The sequence below is a fragment of the Lacerta agilis genome, chromosome 1 (assembly GCF_009819535.1).
Source record: "Lacerta agilis isolate rLacAgi1 chromosome 1, rLacAgi1.pri, whole genome shotgun sequence".
Lineage (NCBI taxonomy): Eukaryota > Metazoa > Chordata > Lepidosauria > Squamata > Lacertidae > Lacerta > Lacerta agilis.
The window spans coordinates 19,311,166-19,324,845 of record NC_046312.1 but is presented as its reverse complement, the minus strand read 5'-3'; the positions used below and the strand labels follow the sequence as shown (position 1 = coordinate 19,324,845).

At 45.9% G+C, this 13,680-nt stretch overlaps 1 protein-coding gene across 2 annotated transcripts in view; it reads right to left on the bottom strand.

Annotated features, from left to right (window-relative positions):
* SYNE3 (spectrin repeat containing nuclear envelope family member 3) overlaps window positions 1-13,680 on the bottom strand; it is an 81,235-nt gene that overhangs the window by 14,659 nt on the left and 52,896 nt on the right. For both annotated transcript variants that reach the window (XM_033140336.1, XM_033140343.1), the window contains 5 exons: window positions 11,150-11,311; window positions 8,917-9,080; window positions 6,657-6,780; window positions 3,130-3,285; window positions 1,564-1,713 (listed from right to left, as the gene is read on the bottom strand). In XM_033140336.1, the coding sequence (XP_032996227.1) occupies window positions 1,564-1,713; window positions 3,130-3,285; window positions 6,657-6,780; window positions 8,917-9,080; window positions 11,150-11,311 (756 nt within the window). The remainder of the gene's footprint in view (window positions 1-1,563; window positions 1,714-3,129; window positions 3,286-6,656; window positions 6,781-8,916; window positions 9,081-11,149; window positions 11,312-13,680) is intronic.

The following is a 13,680-nucleotide window of genomic DNA, read 5'->3' as shown; positions in this document are numbered from 1 at the left end:
CCTTCATACCAAACAACAAAGATTGGAGCTGCATGGCCTGCCTGCCCCATCTTTTCCCAAATGACATGCAGAACAGCTAAAGGCATGTTGTGACATTTCCCCAAATCTTGCAAGCGTCGGCCAGTGAAGTACAGCAGGGTAGGGAAATGTGCAGGGCAATGGAATCACACATTTCCCCCCTCCATTACAACAGAGATGGAGGGGGGGGGGACACCTTTTCCAGCCAGAGGGCCACATTCCATTCTTGGCAACCTTCCAGGGGCCGCATACCAGTGGTGGGCAGAGCCAGAGTGGAGTAGTGATTAAGAGCGGTATACTCGTAATCTGGGGAACCGGGTTCGCGTCTCTGCTCCTCCACATGCAGCTGCTGGGTGACCTTGGGCTAGTCACACTTCTCTGAAGTCTCTCAGCCCCACTCACCTCACAGAGTGTTTGTTGTGGGGGAGGAAGGGAAAGGAGAATGTTAGTCGCTTTGAGACTCCTTCGGGTAGTGAAAAGCGGGATATCAAATCCAAACTCTTCTTCTTCTTCTCTTCTTCAGAGGCAAAGTGGGAGGAGCAATGAATGTCAATATTCCCTTCGTACAGCAGGCTAGGTTTTTAACATGCACTCCCCAGCCCACCCCCACTTTCTATCCTCCATAGAAGAAGAAGAAGAGTTTGGATTTGATATCCCGCTTTATCACTACCCTAAGGAGTCTCCAAGCGGCTAACAATCTCCTTTCCCTTGCTCCCCCACAGCAAACACTCTGTGAGGTGAGTGAGGCTGAGAGACTTCAAAGAAGTGTGACTAGCCCAAGGTCACCCCGAGGAGCAGAGACGCGAACCCGGTTCACCACATTACGAGACTAAAACTTTCAAGGGTGTAAAACGGGGCCGGCAAGGAATGTTGACCTGGGGAGCGGGTGGGCTCTGCTGGGGTCAGTTTTGAGGGCCAAGGAGATGGGCATAGAAGGCTGCATTTGGCCCCCAGGGCTGAGTATCCCCACCCCTGCAGTGGAAGAAAATGAAGATGGTGCTGCTTTTGATGACATGCACCTACCTATAAAGACTCAGATTCATAGTGTCAGTTTCAAGTACTTTAAATTTGCCACGGCACAACTACAAAACAACAACAACAAACAAACAAACAAACAAACCCAAGTACATCTTCCCCCCACCCAATGCATCAAACTGATGTGGCACCAACAGCATGGGACACAGGATAATCATAGACTCCTTTTAGTAACCTGTGTTATTCCACATTTCAGACCAGTTCCAGCGAGCCTCCTCTCCTTGCACCGTCACTTGGGGGCAGTCATTCCATCTGAAACCTTTTTGGCTGCAGAGTATGCTCCAAATAATAATTTTTTAAAAATCTGCGAAATATGTGAATCTGACCGTCAGACTTTGATATACCCGTTTCGTATCCAAGTATAACTGTGCATCTTTTCTTTGTTTATGACCATGCATAATACGGCTCCTCTGGGTAGAAGGGGAACAGTGCAAGCCTAACACCTCTATCGTAAACGGGATAATGTAAAAGATCCCCGATCCACCTATATCCTCAGATCACAAGGCCTACCAAGGAGTTGCCGGAATCGTTCAGTTTAGACTTGTAGAGCATCCATCGGTAGCGCAGCTCCTCCAGATCATCAGAGTTCTTAACAATCGGCCGAAGGCGCAGGAGATCTTCAAAATGTTGCTGACCCTCAGGGACGCGAGACTGAAGCTCCTGGAAGGGAAAGTGGGGAGATAAAGCCCCGTTTTGTTGTGCAAACGATGGAGGTGGTAGCAGTGAGGAGAGAACACACTGCCTTTTACCATTACACATACAGTAATCAGGGGGCATTTCACAAATATTTCCAAAGGGGAAGGAGGATCACAAAGCAGTGACGCTTCCCATTTTTTTTTTATTCCCGTGTAGTTGCCTGGTTTTATATTACATTATTTTATATTTATATATTTCGTGAATATATATTAACTATATTTACTGTATATATTTCTTCCAAGGGTCTGGAAACCAAGCTTTAGAATGAAAGGTTGGCAGAGTTGGATATGTTTAGCCTGGATAAGGGGGAGGCTAAGAGGAGATATCAATATCTGTCACAAGGAAGAAGGAAAGGAAGAAAACACCAGTTAAGACAAGGATACAGTTGTACCTCGGCTCCCGAACTCCTTGGGAGTTGAACGTTCTGTCTCCTGAACGATCGAAAACCAGAAGTGAGTGTTCCTGTTTTCAAACATTCTTTTGGAAGCTGAATGTCCGATGGAGCTTCTTGTAGCCAATGAGAAGCTGCGCTTTGGAAGTTGAATGTTTCGGAAATCGAATGGACTTTCGTAACGGATTCTGTTCGACTTCCGAGGTATGACTGTATTGACAAGCTGGGATGTGTGCAGAGGAGGGTGACCGAGGTGATCTATGGCCTGGAAACCAAGCCTTATGAGGAACAGTTGCAGGAGTTGGGCATGTTTAGCCTGGAAGGCTGAGAGGATATATGACAGCCATCTTCAAATATCTCAAGGGCTGTCTCATGGAAGAAGGAGCGAGCTTGTTTTCTCCTGCTCCAGAGGGGAGGACCTGAACCAATGGCTTCAAGTTATAAGAGAGGAGATTCTGACTAAACAACCAGGAAGAACTTTCTGAAGGTAAGAGCTGCTTCACAGTAGAACGGACTCCCTCGGAAAGTGGTGGCCTCACCTTCATTGGAGGTTTTTAAACACAGGCCAGGTGACCTTTTCTTTAGCATTGGGCTAGATGCCCTTTGTGTTTCCTTCCAACTCTACAACCCCACTTTCAACTACTTTTAAAATTATGCTAGTCTGAAAGATGTGGAAAGACTTCTCAGGGGAAATTTGGGACAGGATCGCAGCTCAGTGGTAGAGCACATGCTGTGCATGCAAGGAGGTCCCTGGCCTAATTCTTGGCATCTCCAGGGAGGGCTGGGAGATGCTTTTGCCTGCAAACCTGGAGTGCAGCTTACAGTCTGGTCAGTGCAGTCAATGCTGAGCTTGGCGAACCAACGCTTTGGCTTGTCATAAGGCAGCTTCCTATGTCTTTATCCCATTGCAACAGACCAGATTGGGGTGTCTTCTCAAACACGCCACAGAGTAATGCAAAATTAATGCAGCATCGTGGAGTGGAACAAACCTTTAACTTGCTGTGCCTTGCTTGAAGTTCTTCACCACTGGATGGTTTCCGGGCGAGAATTTCGGACAGCTTGGCATTTTCTTCTTGCAACCACTGCTCGAAGTTCTTAATGAGTTGGAGATCATCAGTATCTTCCTCTTTGTTGGCCATGTTCTCCTGGGTTGCAGAAACAATTGCAAAAGACACAAATGTAGAAGACAAGGTCATGCACTCCCCACTTGCCATGAGTTATTGAGTAGTTGTATCCCATGCCCAGCTATGAAACAAATCATTCGTTTATCTTATCTTATGCCTTATGTCATCCCATCTGTGGAATGCTCTTCCCAGGGAGTTTCTCCTGGTGCCTTCATTATACACCTTTAGGTGCCAGGCGAAAACGTTCCCCTTTGGTTGACTAACATCCTGTATCCTTTTAAATGTGTTTGCGGGAGGTGTGTGAGATTATTGTTTTGGTTTGCTTTTATTATGTATTTTGTGTTTTTAAACTTGTATTTTTATGACGCAAATCATCCAGAGATCTGTGGATAGAGGATGGCATACAAATAGAGTGGTACCATGGTTCTCAAACTTAATCCGTTCCGGGAGTCAGTTCGACTCCCGAAACTGTTCGAAAACCAAGGCACGGCTTCCGATTGGCTGCAGGAGCTTCCTGCACTCAAGCGTGTCGGATGTCCAGCTTCCAAAAAACGTTCGCAAACCAGAACACTTATTTCCGGGTTTGCGGCATTCGGGAGCCGATTTGTTCCGGAGTCAAGCCATTCGACAACCAAGGTACCACTGTATAATAGATAATAATAATTAGACTGAGACACTATTTGATTTCTTAAACTGGATTGTTGGAGTGGGGAAAAAGTTTAAAGCAGGAGTAACTAACCCTTTTTTTAGCCCAAGGGTCACATTGCCTTCTGGGGGCCACATGCACAGAGAAACCCTCACAGTTGATCCTTGAGGATTAGTCCTATTGTGACAAAGGACTGGGCAGAAAGATCTTAAACCTCTCTGTTCAACCCACAATGTAACCCACTGCTGCCGTTATAAATGTGCCCTAAAGTTGCTGTTACAGGTAGGTAGCCATGTTGGTCTGCCATAGTCAAAACAAAATAAAAAATATAAAAATATAAAAATCCTTCCAGTGGCACCTTAGAGACCAACTAAGTTAGTTCTTGGTATGAGCTTTCGTGTGCATGCACACTTCTTCAGATACACTGAAACAGAAGTCACCAGACCCTTATATATAGTGAGAGAGTGAGGAGGGGTATTACTCAGAAGGGTGGTGGGAATGGGTGATTGGCTGATGGGTGTGGAAAACCTGTTGACGACTCTTAACGACTGCAATTGGTCTTACAGGAAAAGGCAAGGGGTGAGATAGCTAAAGATAACTTTGTCATGTATAATGAGATAAGAATCCAATGTCTTTGTTCAGACCAGGTCTCTCCATGGTTTTAAGTTTGGTTATTAGTTGCAATTCAGCAACTTCTCTTTCCAGTCTATTTTTGAAATTCCTTTGTAGTAAGACAGCTGCCACCCTTCTGAGTAATACCCCTCCCCACTCTCTCACTATATATAAGGGTCTGGTGACTTCTGTTTCAGTGTATCTGAAGAAGTGTGCATGCACACGAAAGCTCATACCAAGAACAAACTTAGTTGGTCTCTAAGGTGCTACTGGAAGGAATTTTTTTATTCTCCCCCCCCCTAAAGTTGCTGTTAGGTTAGATTGAAATTTGGTTCTGAGGGGGGCAGGAAGATGCCAAGGAGTTGTCCTTCTTATGCTTGTTGGTGGGCAGAAAGTTTTCCCACCAGCTGCCATTGGTAACTACCAAGGAGCAGAATGCAGAGCTCAGGAAGGAGTTCTCTGATCTGCAGTGATGTTTCCCTGAACACAGAGTGGGTCCCATTTGATTCCATTCTTCATTTGTACTGAAATAAACATAGATCCCCAGTTTAGGGAGGACGCTAAGAAGGACTTTTAAGGTACTGGAAAAGACGGCGCTTTTCACATTCAAAACATTTCAGAGCCGAGAACAGGCTCCGTTCCCAAGGTGTTTGCCGTGTGGTTGAATGTCAGTGTTACAAGCTACACCCGCTGTGAATATGGCCCCAGGTTCCCTATTAAAAAGTTTGATGGCTGAACGAAGAGTTGTAAACTGCAGAAAACACACTCGGAATTAAAACAAAGCAGCATGGGCCTCTTTTTATAAAAAAAGAAAAGAAAAAAAGAAAAAGGGTCTGCTGCAAAATCAGGATTTAATTTGAACCAGGGCTCTCTCCAACATTCAGACCCAGCACCTGCACACTCTGTCCTGCCACCTATTTTCAATGTCAGGGGTCAGTCCTGGAACATGTAAAGCAATGGCAATAAAAAAAAAAGAGTGTGCCAATTGCCATCTGCAGAGTACATTTCCTCTCCTATTGAGTAACCGCTGCCTGTCCCAGTTAGGAATGGGAATGAAAGGTAGACGGTGGGAGTTTATGAGACTAGATTTGAGCTCCAGCACCCATCGTGTCGGAGCTAAGCCACTGCGTACAGGAAAAGCCACCTCTTCATATTCCCTCCTTGGCGAAAGGGCCAATGCTCAGTGGTAGAGCAGCTACTTTGTTTGCAGAAAGTTCAATCCCAGGCATCTCCAGGTATTGTTGGAAAAGACTTCAACCTGAAACCTGGAAAGCTGCTGTCGGTCAGTGTGGACATTACTGAGCTCGATGGACCAATGGACTGACTCAATTTAAGGCAGCTTCCTATGTTCGCAGTACAATGCAAAAGAGCAAGAGCTTTGCGCTGGCAGCTAAATATCAATTCCACACTGGCAACTGGACAGCATCTGCCACTGTAACTGCGAGCAAACAGGCCAGTTTAGGGGGTGCAGCAGAGCAGCTTTTGTGGCACACTCAGCATTGTCACTTAAGACAAGTGAATGACTGAGGTGCTGCTGCTCTCACAAATCCCTCAGCATTCTGTCCTCTGAGGTGGCCAGCTCACCTTGTCTAGTGGGAGATCTGAGTTAGTGAAACACACACACACACACACCCCGTTCTTCCTACCAAGCACCAGTTGGGCGAAGCAAAAATAACAGACAGAAGAGCCCAGTTCATATTGCATGCACTGAACGGAGATATTTAGCATCTTACACGGGTACAAATCTACAACGCGCTTCCTGACAAAGGCAAGTCTGAGCCAATCTGATTTCCACCCTCAGAAGTTGGTGAGAACTATAGCAGGGTTTCCCAATCTTGGGTCTCCAGCAGATTTCGGACTACAACTTCCATCATCCCTAGCCAGCAGGACTAGTGGTCAGGGATGATGGGAATTGTAATCCAACAGCAGCTAGAGACCCAAGTTTGAGAAACCCTGACCTAGTGTCTGGAAAAGCGAGGGAACACAAGGGAAAACAGCGCTCTGGCTGAAACAGGTTCTCGCCTTTACAACCCCAGCCGTGAAATTGCTACAGAGGCTCAGACCCGTTCCTTCGCCAGCCCTGTTGCACAAAACTTAAGTCATAGCAAAAAGGTGACTAGAATGCTTTTCTCACCCAGGAGTGGTTGAGATCTTCCGTAGAGCGAATGGCAAAACCATGGGATGGCAGTTTGGCTGAAAAGCTTGTTTTCTTGCTGGCATCTACAGTTGTCCTGTTTGCGTTGATTTTCTGGAGGAGACTATGGTCAAACCGAAGAAGGGTGGGAGGGTGGGTGGGAAGGAAGAGATAGTTAAACTAAGGCTTGTAACATTTATAAATCACACTGCCTCCCTTATTCATCCTGGGACCACAAACTAAACTAAACTATTCCCATGGGCAGCAGCCCACTTCATAGTGTGTTGAGCTGTGGCTGGTATTGTCATGAGCCCTGAGCTGGTGTCCTCGAGGGAGCAGTCAGATCAGGAGAAGGGATGGAAGGAGCATGGGGTAGTTAGAACCTCCCCCCAATACACCCTGGAAGGACAGGAGTACCCCGAGATGACTGCACAGGGGAGTGGGGGGACCGTTCTGCCTGGCAAGCAGAAATGCTTGCACTGGGAACGACCAGAAGAACGTGGCATCAATTCCCTGCCTTCATCTTGATTCATGGTTGACCTTGCTTGGATAAGCTTTCTCTGACGTTCCCTAGCAACTGAACCACCAGCTCCCAAACAGCACATGCACAGCAGCATCACGGGACAAAGCAGAGATGTAAAAGATACCATGATAAGTTCCTGCCAGCGGATTTTATTCGTTCTCCCTGGACGTGGTCTTGCCGTTTTAAGGCCACTTTTTAAATGGATCGTTACTTTCCGGGGGATTGTTCTAGCAGAGCGCTCCTAGCTGTGATTAGGAAACAGTTACAATCCGCCGCTGGTTTCTGAACTGATGAGGAAACCTGACAGGCTCAGGAGGTGGGGAAAGAAAGAGCTACTTAGATGGGGAAGTGTGTGTGTGTGTGGGGGGGTGGAAGTCTGGGCAAAGGAGAAAAGCATACAACTTGCCAGGAAAGTTATGGATAAAGGAAAGGGGGCGAAAGCTCAAATTCCCAGAACCCCACAGTGATTCATAAAGACTTAGATGGTATTATTCAGCTGCATTGGGAAAGATCTAAAAATTAATGCTTAATTATTGGAGCTTAAGTGATTAAATATTGGAGCAGAAACACACAGAAAAGAGTTAAGTGTGGGAAGATCATTTAAGTTTATGGCTATGTATACACTATACATTATTATTATTTTTTCTTTAAAAAAAACAAATGTTTAGGGGTACTCTCATTTTCCTACTCATCGAAATACTGCCCCCCAATGAGGCCAAACTTTGATTCACAAAATGTTTAGGGGTATGCATACCCCTGCGTCCCCCCAGGGAAAAAAGAACTGTTAATAATAATAATAATAATTTGTGCCCTGCCCCAGACACTTTGTGTGGCTTCCAACATACACAAAAACATAATATATTTAAAGCATACTTTCCCCTGAGCCAAAGAGCCCTGGGGATTGTAGCTCTGTGAGGGGAAAACTACAGTTCCTAGGATTCATAGGAGTGTGGGAAAATGTACTTTAGATGTACCTTATGAAAACAGAAACGTCTCTTTACTTAGGAAAATAAAAAGGGCCTATTGGAAGAGAATTGGTTCCTGCTTGTAGGCTTCCCTAGAGCACAAACACTGCTGGGTTCCTTTGTTACCAGGATACAGCTTTATAAACTGTGGGATGCATTTAGATAAACAGTTTAACCACACTAGAACCACTGCTGCAGTATTTTGGAGTTTTCCTGCAGCAGTTACTCAGAAAGGAAGCCACTCTGCCTGCTGCTTCCTGTGCCATGTCTATATCAGAACTGTTACTTAAGCACTTGCTGAGTAGCCATGGGCAACATGGAATTGCTGGCAGGCGAATGAACAGGCTGGTGGAGAAGGAACAGAGTCCTCCATCGCTCCTCTGCAACTAGAAAAGAAACTGAGCTGACCGGCAGAGGAGGGAAGTCTCTGCCACAGCCAGCAACTTTTGCAGGCTAGTAACTTTAGTGGGCTTATTTGCAAGGCTGAGCGACATTGCCAAATGAGGATCGGCAGGCCCCAAACTGGAAATGCTACCTAAGGGCACAGGAAGAGCCTTGCTGGATCAGTCAAAAGGCCTTTTCAGTCCAGCATTCTGTTCTCACGCTAACAAAAGCAGCTGCCTCTTGGAAGCCCACGAGCTACACAGACCTTTCAAAGAGTTGAGGAAATGGGAGCTAATAACGCAACCACGGCTTTGCCTGCCCTTTCGCTCTGTCCACCCTGTGCCAGCCAGCTTGGAGTGCAAAACATCAGAGCTGCCTATCTGCCTACCTTGACATCATGCCTTCGAGAGACTCGAAAGATTCCTTTAGCCTCTTCACTTTGGTTCGGATCTTCTCAGCACCTTCCAACGAAGAGTTTTCTGCCACCAGCTGCCCGTGGGCTTCAGTGAGGTGCAACTGAATCTCTCTGTCCGGAAACTCACTTTGCAGCCTCTGAAAGGCACAGGGCACAACACGCAGAATCATGTAGACGCCACCAAAGTATCTCTCCACCAACGCCGAGCCGGACAAGCGTATTGGCAAGGCGGCTGCGGCAATGGCTTGCCTCTCCAAAAGGGTATGGGAGAATGTGATGCTAATGTCCGACACCAAGATGAAGGTCTACCAGGCTTGCGTCTTGAGCATGCTGTTTTATGGAAGTGAGTTGTGTGCAACTTACACCTGCCAGGAGCTATGCCTTCACGCCTCCCATATGCAATGTGTCAGGAAGATTTGGGGCATCACATAGCAGGAAAGAGTCTCAAAGGTGTGCTCTCCCAAGCCCACATTCCCAGCATGTCTGCACTCCTGTCTCAGCAACATCTACGCTGGCTTCGTCATGTCCACAGAATGGAAGATGGCAGGATCCCCCAAGGATGTGCTCTAAGGGGAGCTGCCTTCCAGCACTAGGCCTGGTGGTAGACCAACTCTGTGTTACAAAGTTATCTGCAAACGTGGCATGAAGGCTGGCAACGTTAACCCCACCATATGGGAATCCTTGCAGACAAACCGCAGTGCCATGAAACAGACAGATAGGCTGTGCATCCATAGCAGTGAACAGAGGAGGAATTGCCGCTGGGAGGAGCGCAGAGAGAAGAAATGCCATGGTGCATCTGCAGCAGCACAACTGGACTCCTTCATCTGACCCAGCTGCAACAAAACATGTCTCTCCAGAATCAGTCTCTACAGGTACAGCAGACACTGTAATTCTCCAACAGATGGACCCTACCTGCCCGCAGACTGTCTTGCCAGAGTGGTGCATGCTCTGGTTATCTCCCGCTTGGACTACTGCAATGCGCTCTACGTGGGGCTACCTTTGAAGGTGACCCGGAAACTGCAATTAATCCAGAATGCGGCAGCTAGACTGGTGACTGGGAGTGGCCGCCGGGACCACATAACACCGGTCCTGAGAGATCTGCATTGACTCCCGGTACGTTTCCGAGCACAATTCAAAGTGTTGGTGTTGACCTTTAAAGCCCTAAACGGCCTCGGTCCTGTATACCTGAAGGAGCGTCTCCACCCCCATCGTTCAGCCCGGACACCGAGATCCAGCACCGAGGGCCTTCTGGCGGTTCCCTTACTGCGAGAAGCAAAGCTACAGGGAACCAGGCAGAGGGCCTTCTCGGTAGTGGCGCCCGCCCTGTGGAACGCCCTCCCATCAGGGGTCAGAGAGACAAACAACTACCTGTCATTTAGAAAATACCTGAAGGCAGCCCTGTTTAGGGAAGTTTTTAATTTGTGACTTTGTATTGTATTTTAGTATTTGTTGGAGGCTGCCCAGAGTGGCTGGGGAGACCCAGCCAGATGGGCGGGGTATAAATAAATTATTATTATTATTATTATTATTATTATTATTATTATTATTATTATTATTATATTACTATGCACAGGTGGTGCTTTTGTAAATGGAAACAGAAGAGGACCCCCTGCTAGATCAGCCATGGATCCATCTGCATCTGGGATGGGGAACCCCTTTCAGCTATGTTTCCTTGAGTGCAACATTTTAGGGGTGCAAGGTTGGTTGGAAATGCCAGCAGAGGCGAAGGTGGGTGTGGGTCAATGGATGTAATTATTTCTTTTGTACGCTTCAATCATGCAAACGTCAAGTGCTTCTGCACACACATTCACATTTCTCCACCCTTTCCTGCGGGCAAGCAAGAGCCTTTATCACTTGAGAAGGGCACAGAACAAGGGCTGGTGAGAAGTGTGGCTTGGTAAGCGTGTGACCGAGGAAGGGTTGTGATCTGGGAGGCAGTCCCAAGGGCCAGACAGAGAAGCTTGGAGGGCAACATTAAGCCCTGTGCCCGAGGTTCCTCACCCTCATTGTAAACCAAGGATAGGGAACCTCTGGCCCTCCAGATATCGAGGGACTACAATTTTCTCCACCCATGACCATTTGCCATGCTGGCTAGGGCTGATGGGAGTTGTAGTCAGAAACACCTGGAGGACACCAGGTGGGGGCAGGCGGATTTGTCACCTGCACAGCTTGGTCATGACATCACAAGGAAATAAATGTTCCTCACCTCCAAGTCCAAAGCCCTGTTGTTTGTTTTCCACCCTCCATTGCCATCCTGATAGGACTCCAGCTTCTGTTTGGTCACCGCCAGCCACTGCAGGAGATCTGACGATTTGTCATTAAATGTCCAGTGGACTTGGACGTGGTGCTTGCTCTGGGCTGTCATGTTCTACAAAGAACACCAGGGAGAACCACATCAGTAATCAGTCACAACAGAGATGTATTGGTGGCCTTCCTAGTTATCTCCTAGTGAGCAAGGATGGTGCCTCAGGCCTCTCTGCATATTGTGCAGTCCTGGGCTGGGATGCAGCTCCAGGTTTCATTGTCACTCCTTGAGATGGGGGAGAAATCTGATTTGATGATTTTAAAACCACATGCATCAAATCAGCACTTTCTAAAATGATACGAGAACCAAAACACAGCCGAGCCATCCTTCAGAATAATTCACACTTATCCAAATTTTGTAACGCAATTTGCCAACAAAACAATGTTTATGAAAATGCAGAAAATTTAGGAGAAAACGTGGATAAAATGGAAGATGTTAGTGAAAGTAACATACAAAAATGCATTGCATTAGGAGAAAATGTTTGTGCACAGAGATTTGTTTATTGGGAGAAATTTGCACTAAAATGACTGCTTTAAGTGACGTGATACTGCTTTAAATGTATAGTACAGATGGAGCTGTAGTAGCAGTCCTATACACACTCACATTGCAATAAGTCCCATTGAACTCAACAGTACTTTTTTCAGAGTAGACATGAGTACAATTGCGCTGCAAGTTGGCGGCATGAGCAAACCATCTCCATAAATGAAAAATATGGGTAGATGGCAGACCAAAGTAACATCTGCATCAGCAGTAAAATGAGATCTTTCTTAACCAGCACGCAAATATTTAAAAGAACCCTTGCATATTTAAAGCTGGCCACACGGTGGTGTTCTAGGAATAAAAATGCACAATGCCAGTGTATCCCTAGGGATGAGGGAGAACTTGCTTGGTCCACTTTTCACAGTGGACCTGAACTGAACTGATGCTCTCAAATGTATTTGTAGATTAGAACGCAACTCCCGGTCAGATTATGCCCTTCTCAGGATATTGCAGTGCATTTCGGAGGTGAATAAGAACTTAAAAGATGTGGAATGTTTTGTGTGTATTTTTTAAAAATGTGGTTTATTTATTGTTTATGCCTTTTGTAATTATTTAAATCTTGTCATGTTGTAAGCCACCTTGAGCATTGTTTTTAACTGTGGAAAGGCGGCATACAAATAAAAAATGATGATGATGATGATGGAGGAAGGTGTATAGAAAATGCACATTTTACTGGTGAAAGCACTGGAAAGTTTGTATTTCACGCTGGAAGTCTGCATATGATGTGTACAAAATGCATACAATGGGTTTGAACAGGCCTATGGCTGAGTGACAGCGAGACCAGAATGGAATGGAATTGGTTGCTCAGCCCATCCATACATTTATTTATATTTCTGATGAAGTAGGATGTAGCACAGGAAATACATATATTAAATAATAATAATAATACATATTTTAAATAAATAAGCACACCCATGCGCACAGAAATATATATGTTTTTGTGCTGTAAGGCACACTTTTTCTTTTCTCGGAACCACAGACCTAAACAGCCAAACCACCATGCAGGGTAAAATAAAAAACAAAAGCAGCAGTTCTCATTCATGGTGGTGCTTTAAAAAAAAGTCTTCCTAAAAGAGGAGTTTGACATTTACAAGCAACTTTATCCCTCTTGAAAACCCAGCCCAAATTTCTGCATTACATTTTTTTTTATCACCACCTTTCGATTTCGGCTGGCCCATCAAACTAAAATATTGCAGCAAGTTTGTTGCTTCTTTTGAGAACGAGTGCAGACCTTTATTTCCGCACCAACAAATCTCTAGAGGCTAAATTGATTTGTGATGTTACATAACGCTATTTGTTTCCAGCGGTTATAATCCTCCTGCAATAAACTGTGTGGATGATCTAGTACTAAGATTCTCTGCACAACAATATATAAAGGCCAGATTGATGCCTGAAGTGGCAGAGACACCCCCTTTCCCGAAAGCTTTGGAAAAACATCAAGCTGGATTTCTGTGTCCCATGTATCAGCAGCCTTACAGCACTGAACAGAGACTTCATAGCAGCGACAACAGAAAGTTCCGTTTTTTTAAAGCGTCTTTCACCTACATCTTATTGAGAGTGCATCGTGGATCTCTGTGGAAATAACTTCCACTGAACTCAGCTAGACTTACTTTGGAGCAAATATGCACAGAGGATCAGGCTCCCCAGAAGCGAAATATGTGATCTTTAAGGGGAAAGTGACACTTAATGTTAAATGTGGCTTTGCATTTGTCCTTAAACCACAGTAGAAAGTGTGGAGGCCCAGACAGGACTTGGCTTGTGATAGGCATTCTAATGAAAATCTGTGCCCCCCCCCCCACTATTTGCATTAGCACCAATGCAAATAGCAACTGTGGGGCGGTTTCGGAGGTAAAGCAGTGGGTGGACAACCTTAGGCCAAGGGGCCAAAAGTG